The sequence below is a fragment of the Anser brachyrhynchus genome, assembly GCF_964034855.1.
Source record: "Anser brachyrhynchus genome assembly, chromosome: 2".
Classification (NCBI taxonomy): domain Eukaryota; kingdom Metazoa; phylum Chordata; class Aves; order Anseriformes; family Anatidae; genus Anser; species Anser brachyrhynchus.
In genome coordinates, this window is record NC_137695.1 from 62780662 (window position 1) to 62796189 (window position 15528).

General features: G+C 37.4%; 1 protein-coding gene across 25 annotated transcripts in view; it reads right to left on the reverse strand.

The window, feature by feature from the left end:
• PDE1C (phosphodiesterase 1C) overlaps window positions 1–15528 on the reverse strand; it is a 396700-nt gene that overhangs the window by 173042 nt on the left and 208130 nt on the right. For 14 of the 25 annotated variants that reach the window (XM_080582959.1, XM_080582939.1, XM_080582961.1 and 11 more), the window contains one exon: window positions 1032–1094. The exons of 10 other annotated variants lie outside the window; for them this stretch is intronic. In XM_080582959.1, the coding sequence (XP_080439085.1) occupies window positions 1032–1094 (63 nt within the window). Of the gene's footprint in view, window positions 1–1031; window positions 1095–2477; window positions 2667–15528 lie in introns of those variants that run through there. One more of the 25 variants, XM_080582952.1, reaches the window with a different exon arrangement.

Here is a 15528-nt window from a genome sequence, read left to right on the forward strand (position 1 = left end):
CTTAACAAGAGCTGTTAACAAAATCAACTAGGCACTTGAAGCCAAACACTACAGTGAAAACAACCACCCCTAATAATATTAAACAGGCAGCAACTGACAGCATAGCAGGAATGAACAAAGCAAATAGCAATTCCTCCCATTCCTCAGGTTTTCCCAGTGTGAGTTGCTGTTTTGGGCTTGTCTTGGTTAGACTGTTAGTTCTTCAGGCCTGGAGACTGTTCATGTTACTTGTCTAACTCAACAGTTGTGCCACAGCTTTAGTCCCGAATACTTGTATTAGTTGCTTATAACTCCATCCTGAAAGCCACTCGACCTTTCGGCAATTACCCCTGTGGGTTCCAGTACATACAGTGAGTTAAATGAAAACACAGAGAGAAGAAAACTAATCTGAAGTGTGAAACAGGCTGTGTACAGAGAAATAGAGACTGTTTAAAAAAAAAAAAAAAAAGGCAGCATTTCTAAGACAGGCAGGATTTGGTGGTAGTCTACCAGGTCAGCTCTAGCTCCATCCCCACACCTCAGCACGCCACCCTTCATTTGCACTTCTCTTTCATTATTCAGATATAAAATATCCTTTTATCTGGATGGTTATTTTGAAATCAGGATCCAGCAAAAGAGCAGAATGAAAGCCTAAGAAATAATTTCTCTGACTAAGCATCATTGCTTAGTTACAATGCAACTAATTTCAAAATGCATTTGAATTGTCTTGTATGTGGTATTGGAGACCATGTCCTTACAGTCTTCCTGTTCGGTCCTGATTATAGCCTACAGGAGGAGGGGTGAGTGTCCAGGGGAGGGATGGAAAGAAAGACAGATGAGAACAGACCTCCAAAAATCCTAAGTGGGAAATGTAGTTCAAACTGAAATCAGTAGGAATTTTTTAAGAGCCAGAGTTTCAACCTGCTAATTTATTTCCTTCTCTTTAAAGCCACATAAATAGCTTCTTGTCAAAAACCGAAGCAAAAATTTTGTCATCCTGCCTTTGCCTGCCCTATTACACCCCACACCCACACATGCACACAGTAACTGACCGTATGTGAATTATCAGACTGTGGAGTCGCTCAAATGTGATGACTGTTTCCCACAACAAGCTCCTGAAATAAAGAAAATCCATCAGCTCTTCAGCATTTCTCACAGTACCTTTCTGTAGGGTAAAAAAACAGTCTGAACTCCGAATGCTGTTATACAGGCTAGAACAGCATATGTTATATTTTTTTAAGATACAATAAATAACTCTTAATGAGTTGATTGCAGGCTGCTGGATATCCTTACGCATTTGGATTTAAAAATAAATAAATAAATTATTTTAAGCAGCCTGTGAAGTTTCAGTAAGGTTTCACCACTGACCCTTAATCTTTTAAAAATCCTTCTTTAAAATCTGAAGGAAGTTTACAGCTTCTTTCCATAAATAATACCTTTTAAAGACTTATTCCTCCATGGAATGAGCTCAGTATTTTAGTGAGTAAACACTGTTTCATAATCTGAGAAGTGCCAAATAACAAAATATTTCCCCTCTAATTTATTTCTGTTACATAACATTAGGAGTAAGTGGAAAACATCCAGACAAAGTAATTTTTATGATATTTTACTAGACTAGCAGTAGATACAAGGGATTTATATATATATATATATTTGAATATCAGATGAGAAAAGACTAACTAGATAATTTTAATTATTAACAATAATAAAATAATTGGTGAAAAGTGACCTATCAAATTTAACAAACTGTTTAGCTGAGGTTTAGAGGTACTTTGAACTAATATTAAAAGTGAATTTTAATTCATTTTAAGAAGCTCCAACAGAGCTGCAAACCTGCAGCTGATTATCCCCAAACTAACAAATAAGAGGACTGGAATGTTAAACATAACAAACAAAGCAAAGGGGAAATACGAGTTTTAGGCAAGGTCATACTACCTAAAGTGCAATACTTCCCTGCAAATGTATTTTTCCAGAAAGGGCAACTTCCTTTCCGCAAGGTCTGTAGCTTATTATTCTCTGTGATGATTCACACCATATAATAACATTCCTATCTGATAAACAGAACCAGTGTAATTTTAAAACAAGTACGTATTTCCATTCAGGACACTGTAAGTTCAAGTTGATGAGCTGGTTGATCCTTTGAAGATCTATATAATTGCTTTGTCTCATAATCTACCCAGTTGCCTAGGTTGTTTTCCCCTTTTATTATTGCTGTATCCTTTGGAAAGGATACCAGTGTCATACCACTGAATCCCTGTAAGACTTTCCCTATGCCACTCAGCCTGTGGTTTATGGTAGCTCCTTACTGAAGTCAAAAAGCAGGTAGTAAAACAATACATATATATTACTGGAACTATTCAGCAGTACTGGCAAACTTTCAAGACTAAGGTTTCCAAACAGTACAGCTTGGGAAGTGTTGATAAGACCCAGGCAGTAAACAGATGCTGAACAAATGTCTCAGGCGTAGCAACGTGAAGTGACAATTCAAGCTAACTTACCACAATGAGATTATTTTATCTCTCTGTATCATGAAAAATAATACGTCACTGCTGTTCTTAGTGACAGAATGAGGTGCTGCAGTCCCATGCAAGAGTAAGTAGTTCATGGAAAACAAAATTGCTGCATTGGATGCATTCGTCACGTGGGTTCCTTCCGTTTCTTATCAAGTATAGTTTTAGTCAGTTAGAAGTTCTGAGTATTCATCAAGCTGAATATACACTAAATAAAAAAAGAAAAAAGAGGCCATGTGCTGTCTACAAAGCATGCTTTAGCGTGGTTTAGAAAAGGTCAGCATGAAGGAAGACAGTTAACTTATTCAAAGCACAAGGGGAGAAACAGCTTTAAGGTATCTTCAGTCACAACTGTTAGTTTCACCAGTGACTAAATATGTAATGTGAACATTTCTAAGATGATGATCTTCTGGAAGCTTTCTCACACTTGGTATGCAAGAAAACTACCAGGAGACCTCTATGTATTGATCCAGTCACAGAGCTCCATTTAGACCTGAGCAATTATCCACTGTATGGTTCTCCCCCGATTAGCTCTGCTTCAATGACATCAGCTTTTGGGAATGAATCAATCCTACCTCAAAGAGCATTCAGTCAACGTTCACTTATTTGCTTGGTCGTTCTTTTCCTTTGTAAGATGGTGGTGGTGGTCAAAATTGCCCAAAAGATATCCTTGCAGATGAAAGGTGCCTTTACCAGAATATTTTTGCCAGTATCTCCTCACACTAGATTAGAAGAGCCATGTGTAGAAATCCACATTCAACACTGCTTGAAAGCAGACTGTCACACTATACGTAAGTTGAGATAAAATAGCTTTTGAACAACAGGTTTTTTTTATGTATCAGTTAACACATTTTAAACCTTTGAAGCAGGCAGAACACATCAAGTTTCCACATTTTAGCCAGCAGTGTTTCTTCTTGCATTGGAAAGTCCTCTATAAAGACTTAAACATACTCAAAAAGATGTCTCTATACCATCTACAAGAAGCCTGGTTGTTTGGCAAAACACAGTTTTCAACTGTATTTCAGCCCGAATTCACACACTAATATGGGTGACAATCAGTCACCTAAACATACTTAAGATGTTTGCAGTGCCCTCAGCATTTGAAGCAAAAGGCTTGGCAAACAAGACCTAAAGAAGACCCACACGCTTTTGAAGCCAGAGGCTATGTGGCTTTGTGAAACAACTCAGGATGTCTATGCTTTGGCAATTATATCAAGACCTCTGTTTGAGATTAAATGTTTTAGACTAGTTGGTAGAGCTGGCAGACATGCTTCCAGACTTGCAAGTCCTTCTTCAGATCTCTGATACCTATTCTTCTCATCAAATAAAAAGCTTTCTACTTTTCAGTGAGTTGAGTTCCAATTCAGTTTCAGAAGAACAGTAGTAACATATTCATTCAAGAAAAATATTTGTGGTGTGGGGAAACACTGCAGAACTGAAACAGAATTATTAAATGCATAGTTATGGCTGTTTGAGTACCTTCTTATTCAAAATGTATGTTAGACGTCTTACTTACAAAAGAGAAAAGCCTCAGTATAGTTAAACTAACTTCATGTGATGTCTTTGTTTTCTTTTCATACAAACTTAGTAGCCATTGAAATACTTCTCTGTGTATTCCCGACCAAAGTATGAATGTCATTTATTAATGCATTGAAAATACATAATTACCAAATGTCAATAATTTTATTTCAAAACAGATATTAACTTCTTGTCTTTCCTATTGAGTTCATGCTTTCCTTTATGTTCTATACCTGTTCCTCAAGCTGAGTTCCTTTCACAGACAGAAACCTATCACAAGCTTATAAAATCTGATGCCTGGGTAACACATTCCTTATTCAGATTGAAAGCTTTTACTGTATCTGTGTGTGTACGATGCTTTGAAGGAAGATGCTACCCAAATTACATCCTTTCAACCAACATCTGGCAAAAGAAGCAGGTCAGTGTTCTAATATTTGCCTTTATTACATTAAAACAGTTTTCCAAATTAAGACATAATATGCAGACATTAGAAAGTAGGCATCAGAGAAAGCTAGTCTTGTCTTTGTTTACCCTGTTTTCCCCATTTGCTTCAGCATATGGAATTTTACTAGTTCATTCACCTAACTAGTCCCCATCAACTCTCAATATACAACAGTCCAGATGTTAATCATAACCCTAGTGAAATGTAAGAGCTATAAGGTTTATTGTTGTTGTTGTTGTTTTCCCACTGCACTACTTCAGATAGTCTTTTCCTAAATCCAGACAGCAGATCCTACTTAGAGTTCATTATGAATAAGTTATCTCAGAGAATCAGCAGAGACTCGAGTTTTGGAAGTCCATTTACGGGACTTTGTTGCAATTACAATCAGATGTGAAAGACAAGAGGCAACACACCAGCACTATAAAAGCACAAGACCAATGATTCATTTCATTCAAATGGGAAGCCTAAGGATACCCCCATTCTGTTGAGTTATGCTGGAGACCTAGCAGACGTAGCAAAGAGTTTACTACGTTTATCACCTATAATATTCCTGCTTATGCTTCTCTCTCAACTTCTAAGATCTCCTTTCAAATGAAGGGACTAAATCTTCCACCTACGCTTTTTGCAGCTCCAACCTCTGTGTGTGCAGGTCTGTAGACACTGACAGGTTTCTCAAGCCATCCATGTTTCCATTACTGGATTAATACGGAGCAACTCACAATTTTCCAGATCCACATGGCAGAGGAGTGTGCTTTTGTTAGTGGTGTGACAGACTTCATGCAGGTTCCAAATATCTGTGAGATTCTGTATCACCTTCTGTCATTTTTTAACTGTCCTGAGCTGGCCACAAACCACCTGAGCCCCATCTCCAATCTAACCACTGTGCAACTCTTTTATTGATGTGTTATTACTGTTGAAGCATTAGAGGATAATAAAGCTGTAATTCAGAAATATCTTTACATTCATTCTTTAAATTCCTCCTCAGTGAAGGTTACTGGACAAGTGATGATGAAGCAAACCCAGCTTTAATTATCACAGAATCTCAGAATCACAGAATTGAACGGGTTGGAAGGGACCTCAAAAGACCATTGGGTTCAACCCCCCTGCCAAAGCAGGTTCCTTAGAGCAGGCTGCCCAGGTAGGCATCCAGACGGGCCTTGAATATCTCCAGAGAAGGAGACTCCACAACCTCCCTGGGCAGCCTGTTCCAGTGCTCCGTCACCCTCACTGTGAAGTTCTTTCGCATGCTGGTACGGAACTTCCTGTGCTCTATCTTATGGCCATTACCCCTTGTCCTGTCCCCACAAACCACTGAAAAGAGGTTGGCCAAATCCCTCTGTCTCCCACACCTCAGGTATTTATACACATTGATGAGATCCCCTCTCAGTCTTCTTTTCTCCAGGCTGAACAGACCCAGGTCTCTCAGCCTTTCCTAATAGGTGAGATGCTCCAGGCCCCATATCATCTTTGTGGCCCTCCGCTGGACTCTTTCCAGGAGATCCCTGTCTTTTTTTGTACCAGGGAGCCCAGAACTGGACACAGTACTCCAGGTGAGGCCTGACCAGGGCAGAGTAGAGGGGGAGGATCACCTCTCTTGACCTGCTGGCCACTCTCCTTTTAATGCACGCCAGGATCCCATTGGCCCTCTTGGCCACCAGGGCACATTGCTGGCTCATGGTCAACCTGTTGTCCACCAGGACCCCCAGGTCCCTCTCCTCAGAGCTCCTCTCCAGCAGGTTGTCCCCCAGCCTGTACTGATAAATGTGGTTGTTCCTTCCCAGGTGCAGGACTCTACGCTTGCTCTTATTAAACCTCATTTGGTTTCTTCCTGCCCATCTTTCCAGCCTGTCCAGGTCTTGCTGAATGGCAGCACAGCCTTCTGGCGTGTCAGCCACGCTTTATATTTTTGTTCCAAGACGTTTCAGTTCTAAATTCAGATTAGAGCACAATGTCAAGGCTCTGCTGATAAGTAAAGGCTGAATATTGCTTTCTGGAGATAAAAAAGGTGAGAGTTGATGCTGATTGCCACTTGTCTCTCATTGTTTCTCAAGGACACTGACAAAAAGCATAGCACCAGCCTGCCAATAGGGTTCTGTAGACAAAATAACTGAGGTGGTGCACACTCAGTATTCAGACCATCCAGCTAAGAACTGGAGTTAAATGAAACTGAACTGAATACATATATTGGGAATGTTCATTAAGAAAGTCTTGAGAAATTCATGAAAGGCTGTCTCTGCCGTCATCAAACTTCAAGCTGAGTCCCAAGAGAATCAAAACCTTCAGGTATTTAAGATTTCCCTCATCTGTTTTCAAGCTCTGCTTGAATCTGTTGTACCTCCAGTTAATTCACATCTCATTTTTAAAAAAGACGACAGCCACATCTGAGGTAGCTCTGACAAACCTTCTAGACCCTGATGTTGAATCATCTCCAACACTGCTCTCCTCTAGGTGACTGCTGTGTGTGCCAAGGACAGAGTCCTTCAGGCTTTGGGGATAAAGCTCTCACCTCTAGAAACTACACTGTTTGTCAGTCTTCTAGCCCCTCAACTTGGTAAGCTTTAGGACAGGACTGGAGCGGAATTCATCTGGTCCAGCATTTAGCATTTTCTTTCAAATGGTCATCTAAATGCAGCATTTCTGTAGATAGCAACAGGAATGCTGATTAATGACAGCTACTGTCACTTCAGTCCTTGGTGTCTTTAAGCTCTGTCAATAAACAGATTGGTGCTCGAGTACTTTGTGCCTCATGAGTCATTAAAATTGAAGCTATAGTATGAAACAGAGCAAGTTATTGTCTCCATTGTTTCTTAGTGCAGAAACTCCCAGAAGAAGTGTTTGTCATCGCAGTCTGAAAACATTCACCGTATTGCTGGGGGGGAAATAAATATCATAACTACAATTTGTAAGAACGCTGTAGTGCAACCATTTCTATAGCTTAGCCAGTCCAAAGAAAAAGTAACTACAAGCTCATTGCTTTTCAGAGGGTGAACACTGCATAAGACACTCTTGGTTTTCTTTTCAAAGCACATCTACTGGAGGAAAAGATGCTGGACTGACTGCCTAGGAGATTGAACTCATCTATATGCAACACGGGTAGCATTCATAATCCAAATTTTTTATTTCATTGCTCTGCTGTAGTCATAAACTACATGATCATGGACCAACAGTGGTTAGACACTTAGCTAAGTGGTAGCTTAGTCTCTGTGTCTGCTCATTCCTGAAGCATTCAACACATTTCATGTTTGTAGGGGCTTAACCAGCTGCTCCAATGCCAAGAACTTATTTCACAAAACCATGAGACATAAATCACAAAACCACTCATGCTGACAAGTATTTCTCTCTTGACTATAAGACAAAACTGAGAATCCCTTAGTCAGTAATCAATAACTACTGCCAGAATTTGTTTATATATTATTAAGTATGTTATTATTAGGAAAAAAAAAATCAATAGGGAAATTATAAGCTCATGAGGAAATCAGTTATAGTATTATCTGTTCTGATAAGAACAGGAGAGAAAAAGTAGAGTTTAAGACCATCTTTTAGCATATTAAAAAGAAAAAATCAGAATAAATGTATTCCATGCACAGAACGGACTCATTTGAAATGTTATCAGAATCTCTCACTTACTTTCTTTCACTTGTTTTTTGTTTAAAAGAAAAGAGAGGGGAAAAAAGTGCTATCTGCTGTGAATTTTCCCAGGAAGTGCAAGCAAGAACTTGAGAAAGAATCACTTTCATCCTATCCACTCATTACTATTAACATCTCAGACTCTGAAAAGCAACATGATGAGCCAGTGGTCTACAAGCCTAGAATAACTGTATCACAGATCAGCAAGTCTACAGAGAGCTGTCTGCACTGCACAAAGCATTGTATCTGACAACAGACTTAAGAGAACAGAATTATTTTTCTTCATCCTTTTTTAAGATAGGTTGACATAATCAAGAAAATAATTAAACATAACATGAAAATATGTTTTATGTAAATATTAGTCAGGAAGTGTTCCAAAGGTATGAACCTTAATTACATGCACCACTAAGACTAATAACCTCAGAAAGAAATCATGATTTAACTATACCACTTCTATTATGTTCAGACAATTGTTTTTTTCTTTTCTCTCAAGGTACAGCTGTAGCTAACTGAGGGAGAATGTGGGTTTAAGCAGCCTATGAATCAATATGAATTTTAAGAATCAGCAATTATATGGAAAAAAGCACAAACTTTAAAGATTTTCTGACCATGCACTGGAGGTCCAGACTTCCAAAGTCCTGCCTTGTGAAAGAAAAACAACAAAGCACTTCTCTACTACAATTGTTCCCCAAATCAGGCTGGGGGCAGGAAAAACAAAAACTAAACTAAACTAAAAAACACAACATCTTTGGAAACAACAATGCCTAACTGCTCCTGAGAGCTTGAGATCAGTCTTAAACTGGATGCATCTAACATGCCTATTCTATATGCATGCATTCAAATATCTTTGCAGCCAGGCAAACTACTATCACTGAATATGGTCAAACAACTTGGATATTTTTATGAAGCCCTTGTGAAGCATATTATGTGCAGGTAAATAATAACAACTGGATGTTTCTACTAGAGAACCTCCCCACCAGGAGAATAATTGTTCTTCTGCACAAATGACAGTCTAACATCATCATCCACAGGAGCATAATATTAATTCAAACCCTGAAATTCTGTAGCAGGGTCTGCAACTCTTCTGACTCATCAGTAGATGGATGGGATTGATGAAGGGAGATACACCAGCCAAAAACTACAGCAAATTGCTTCTTAATTTTCTCTCTGATGGTGCTCATTGAGTATGTTGACTCATCATACAAGTTAGGAAAGGAATAACATGCATTAAGCATATTAGTGTGGGATTCTTCTTTAAACTAATGCACACACAAAAGAAGCCCAAGTCCTTTGCTACTACTTAAGGCTTATTTTCCATTTTTGGTGTTAACACTTGGAAGCCAGCCTGTCAAAATATATTACTAGCTGTGCTCCCCTGTGGCTGTGGAGATGGCATGGCACTCAGCAGGGAACTGTCAATGTTTTCACACGAGATTCTTGTAGATGTTTTTACCTTAATGTGTGATAAATCATTTAGCCCAGAGAGAGTGTAGTGTCCACCTAGATACAATGATATAGATGACCTCTTCTCCTGTCATTTAAGTAAAATACTATACTCAAGTTATTGACCCAAATTAGGCAGGACAACAGGGCAAACAATGTTGTACAAAAAAATGTATTTTGGGGGAAAAAAAATAAATTCATAATTCTTGGATAACTACTGAGAATTTTCTAAAATAAACGTAAAGCTTAATCAGTAGAAATGAGACAAGAAAATTCTCTGGTGTGGCAACAGGGAAAGGGGGTTTATAGCTTTCCCAGATTTGATAAGGCTTGTTAATGGCTCCAGTGTAATCCACATTAAAAATGAGAAATTTCTCTTGAGAAAAAGTAACACTGCCAGGAGATGGCTGATTCTCCCCTGGGGCAAAATATCTCAGCAAGAATGCCTCATCCATTGCATTTGAAAGAGTTTTAACAAAATGCCTTAGGATTCCCTCTTTGTCATTTGCAAAGGAGACATGTATCTAAGAAGTGAGAGATTTTGAAAGCTGGAAGCTTGTACAGGACTTCAATTATTTTGCCCTCCCAGAGAAGACCTCCCCAAGTAAAAGCTCACTACTACATTAACTGACAAAATAATGCCAGACACTAACATTTTTTTTCTTTCTCTCTATCCATCCTTCACCCACCCTCAATGTTGTCCTTTGGTCTGACCGCTAAATCAGAGAGGGATTAAAACAACTCATTATGAATTCAAATTGAATTTGAGACACAGCTAAGACATAGGGGTTCTGAATTAGTCATGGAAATGCTACATCTTCGGATAATTTAAGTGACCAGCTTTTTGTAATTGCACAGCATACTGAAAACTGCCTAGAAGGTGCTACAGTTCATACATTATAAATACTTGATGGGAAAATCGATGGATTACGTACACACTACTTGAAGCACTGGTTCAGAGGGGTCAACCTGTTAATAGCTGTTGGGATTATTGGTTTGACCAGAAAAAATATAACATTCAGAAAATAAAATATTAAAATAAATTATTAAAATATTAAAATAAAATAAAAGTCCATATAAGTTATTTTTATTTTCTTCCTTCTTTTGGTGTTTATTCCCCAGGAACTTGTGGATTCAAATGAAGGGCAAAGTGCTACAGCCTTGGAGCAGCAAGTGGCAGTAGAATCCCAAATGTCATGGTTTCCCACTTGTTTCTTGCACCTTCCCTTAGACGGGAAGCTTTTTGAGAGACAATACTCTGTACTTGTGTGTGTAGCATGTGTTAGTGGAAGACCAAAGGGATACAGAGTCAAGACTACTGCCTGTCTTCGTTATGCTGTCGATTAGAAAGAAAAAATGCAGTCAGGAAAGAGGGATGAGAAGGAACAAAGGAATGGGAAATGGCAGCTGGGGAAAGGAAAGACTGGAGATAAATGTGTTAACATTTATTTCAAGGAATAAAACCAGAAGGTTTTTTCACATACTAATACAGATCTGTGAACACTGAGAAATTACAGTGCAAATTAGAAGGAAAGTATAAAAAGAGAAGTTCTACAGAGCAGCCTGTGCCTTTGCTAACAACTATGTCAAGCTCTATCAAAGGAAGGCCCCTTCCTAGTGGTGTAAACTGTTTTCATCCAGACTTGGAAAATGAGCAGTCTGTTTAGTCATAGAGGGATTGCACAAGCAGCAATTGTCCTAGCTTCCTCCCTCCTGTGCTACCAACATGACCAGTAAAATTAATGTCTTTTTCACTAAGGAGTTTTCACTGGCTTGCATGCATCAAATCTGAGTAATTCACTTCTCAGGGAAAAAAAAAATAATCAATGGTATTTTACAGGAAGATCATGTCTAATAAGTCATAATATAGAGCTTAAGTGAATTCTTCATGAAGTTTTATTATCCTTCTTATAGAAATTATGTGTAAATCATGGGAGAAGAATTCCCTCTTACATCCCCTTACCACATCCTAATCTAATTCTTTGAACATGCTTCTGTAAAGTATCTGAGATCAGCTAAAATTGAAATGAACACTTACTGTTAGCAGCATACCCAAAAGCAGAATCACATTCCATGTCTATAAAGAATGAAGACTGTAAAACCCCAAAGAAAAAAGCAAGCCACTTCAATTTAACTAAAAATAAGTCAGTGTGAAGAGCGTTGGATGTCACTGAAAGAAGCCAAACTAACCCAATAGGAAGGTGTCAGGAGACTTGGTTTATTCTTCTCCCATGCAGCTTCCAAATTCATACGTGAACTATCTTGTCTGGTTCCAATTGGTAGAAACAGAAGTGCCAAAGTATCATAAGGCTATAGTGTATCTAATCTATCTCACCTATTTTTAGACTGCTAATCACCTGGGTGCCTAGCTCGTGAAAAATCTACTCTCCAGCAGCTTTTTTCCAAACAACTTTTCAAAACAAAGCCTAGAAAAAGCAACGGAGTAAGATTGCTTATACCGCTTCTGTACTTCCCTTTCCCCAGGATTCAATCAGGAAAAATTGTCAGGCACGAAGAATTTAAAAAAAAAAAAAAAAAGTATCTATAGTTCTCAAAGTCATTTTGGTTTGAGTGCCAGGTACAAAACAATGTTTGATCAGTTTATTTAAGTCTATGACTTTTGAACCTAATTTTCATTTCACACTAGTCTTACTCTAACAAAAAGGGAACAAGCCTTGCAAATGTAGGGATTGCAAATAACTTCTAACAAATTGGTACAGATAGTCTGGTTTCCTTTCAGCTGTTGCAAGAATAGCATGTATGTATTTCCAGGGTCCAGCAAAAAATGTGATCTAAAATCTTGAAACAATTCTGTAGAGTGTCTGTAAAACATGAACCTAGAAAATACAACAATTACATTATGAAAATCTGTATCATATATGAATAGAGGACCGATGCAAAAGCAAAAGTGTGTTATCAGCTATACTGAAAAGATAGTGAAGTTTGTGACTAAATTTCACCAAAGCATGAACACATTTAGGAAAAACCTCAAAATAATTTTCTTTTTATTGTGAAGAACACTTGTTGTCATGATATTTCAGTAGCATAACCTACATTTGCCATTTTCATATCTGTCAGAATCCATTCCATATCATGCAAGATGTGTTATTGTTAAAATAAATTCTGCACAATTTTATTATTTTTAATATATTATAAATAAGCTGGAAGAACTATGCTTAATATATTCAATATTTTAATAGTAATTAATCATTTAGAACTTACATTTTTAAATAATTATTCAACACTATGAAATGTGATGGGATAGAATAGATCTTGATAAAATAATAGTAATATATAGCAGTAAGAATGATTTTGTCACTGTTTAGTCATGTTTCAGAATTATTTTGAATTTACTCTTACACTAGATAAAGCAGGTAAGTCCCTACTACTCAGGTCAATAATCCAAAATTTATACCTCCCTCTAATATCATATTAAGCCATCATATTAAGAAACAGCTGCTTCATTTTGTGTAGAAAAACTGAGCAAGATGTCAAGAGAAGGAAAAAATATGTGTATCTGTATGGAGTCCAAAGTCACTGCACCTTCCAACTCTCGTACACAGAGGGAAATAGGAGAAGAGAAAAGAAAAGGAAAGAGGGAGAGTATGTAAAAATGTCAGTCATTTTTAATGTTTTCCTCTTATAGAAAGTGCTAAGAGAACAAAAGCTGGGGTTTTCCAGAAGGTAAGTTTCCTCCACTCCTCCCAACATGATGTTTCCCTACTCATAGCCAAGTAATATTAGCTTCCTCCATGAATTAAAGCCCAATTCCCCCTCCATGCATTAAAACCCAAAGTCCACTTAGCTTTTGTTAACTCGAACCACAACTTTTACTCAGAGCTCTGTAATGCTGCCAGTATCTGATTGCACTTAAAATGCATTAGAAGATCATTCAGGTTGCAAACTCAAGTGCCCAGAAAACTTGGAAATACCAAATGAGGTTTTCCAATGCCACTTTAATTTGGCCCCTTCATGTGCAGATTAATTATAAGGTTTACTTAAATGACCATTTCCAATTTTTCCCCATATACCTATGATTCTGCAGTGCACTTAATAAATAGCATTCAACAAATCAATACCTTTTTTTACTGAAATTAAATGTTCATTAAATTTAACAGAACCAGCTCCACCTATAATATTACAAAAATAAGTTAATAGATCTCATTTTGCAGAATGCCCAGCGGTCTTTATTTATTTAAAAATTATCATCAGTTTCCCTGAAACACAGAGTTTCATAAAGACCTACTGAATTAATAGAGAGCTGATGAGGTCTCAGTACACAAAAGACTTTACACTTTACAAAGAAGTCTGACATATCAAGTTGTGCATTTGCATGTGTATGCTACTGATTAGGATATTAACCTTTAATGCATCCTATATATATATATATATATGAGCAACTCTAGTAATAAAGAAAAACTTGAGCTAAGCCGTATTATAATTACTTGCAGGGCTTAAGGAATTAGGGTTATTTTTATTATTTATAATTAAGATAACCTTGCAAGGTCAATAGATAAGCTATGAAAATTAAATGGTGCCAGAACTAAGTACTATAGGACTAAACATATTTTCATATTGAGTCAAATGATGAATGCCAAGAGTAAATCAAAAACACAATGATGTTCTAAAGTACTGGGAGGTGGAAGAGACAACCTCCAGAGGTCCCCTTAAATCTACATTATTTGATGGTTCTCTATCAATGGCAGTGACAATAACCACCATATATAAGGCCCTTACCTTGACAGTCACCTTTGAGAGATCACTGATGCTTCCTCAAATAGAGATCTCCTTAGTGTGTCCTAGTAGCACTAAAGCACAAGATTAACCCCAGCAGAGTTTCCTCACATGGTAAAGCTACAGAATCTGATCCCGAGTAAGTGCACAACCTAAAGGCTACTTAGAATGAGACTTGCAAGGCTGGAAAATTACCAGAATTTTGAAATAATCCAAAAGAAACAGTGGATTGTTTTCATCTAAAGAGGTATCAGTATGAGTAACCATGAAGATGTTCATCAACTAAAGTTGGGAGGATAAAAAAATTCAGTTTTCCACTTATTTTGTGTGTAACAACATTTGTGCATGCATGGTTTCTCTCCTTGTGCTCCACACTAACACATATATTTTTATTTTTTTTAAAAAGAAAGGACATGTTCACATTCACATTTTCTCTCCCAGAGAGTATTAACTAAATACTAGAGAAAACTGGAACTGAGAAGCACAGACACAGAGGATAAAGAAAAGGAAAGTGAGGGAAAGAAATGGACAACGCCTTTGCTTATGAGTTTGCTGTGCAATTGTCTGAAGAAGAAACAACAAAATGCTTATGAAAATTAGTGAGGACAATGTTCCAGCCATGTGATTACTATCACAAGCTGACTTTTATAATTAGGGTGCAATCTTTCTTTCTTTCTTTCTTCCTTTCTTTCTTACTTTCTTTTTAAGAAATGACATTAGTGTTTGCAAGGCCTTTTACAATGCTTCTTGCAGTGTCACAGCTGTATTTCAAAGGCCCTTTGAGTACATTTCCTTTTCTGTTCTGTAATTCATGTATAACATTAACAGGTAAGTTAAAGAGAAAAAAATACGTCCATTTTGTCCATGCATGGATAAAATATCAGGACTCTTTTTATTCAATTTTTTTTTTCTAAAATGAGTTCACTTTATGAGAACCATTTGCATCTTAATGGAAAATTTAATTGTACAATTAACCAGCAACATGCATTTAAGCCAAAATGGCAACACACGCAATTACATGTTACTGGCTGAGTACAAACACATTACTGTGGATTGTAACAGCAAAATAAATAAATAAATAAAATAAAATAAAAAGCATGCCTTGTAAACTAATGCACAGATTACCTGTTTGAGAAATTCTGAGAAGATAAATAGAACTTCACAGAGTCCTTAAAAGTGTTAAACTGACTGCACTGGCTGAACTTGGCTGAATTGGCTGAACCAAGCAGATGAACCTAATCTAGGAAGGGATTGCTAAAGGCTACTTGAATGGTT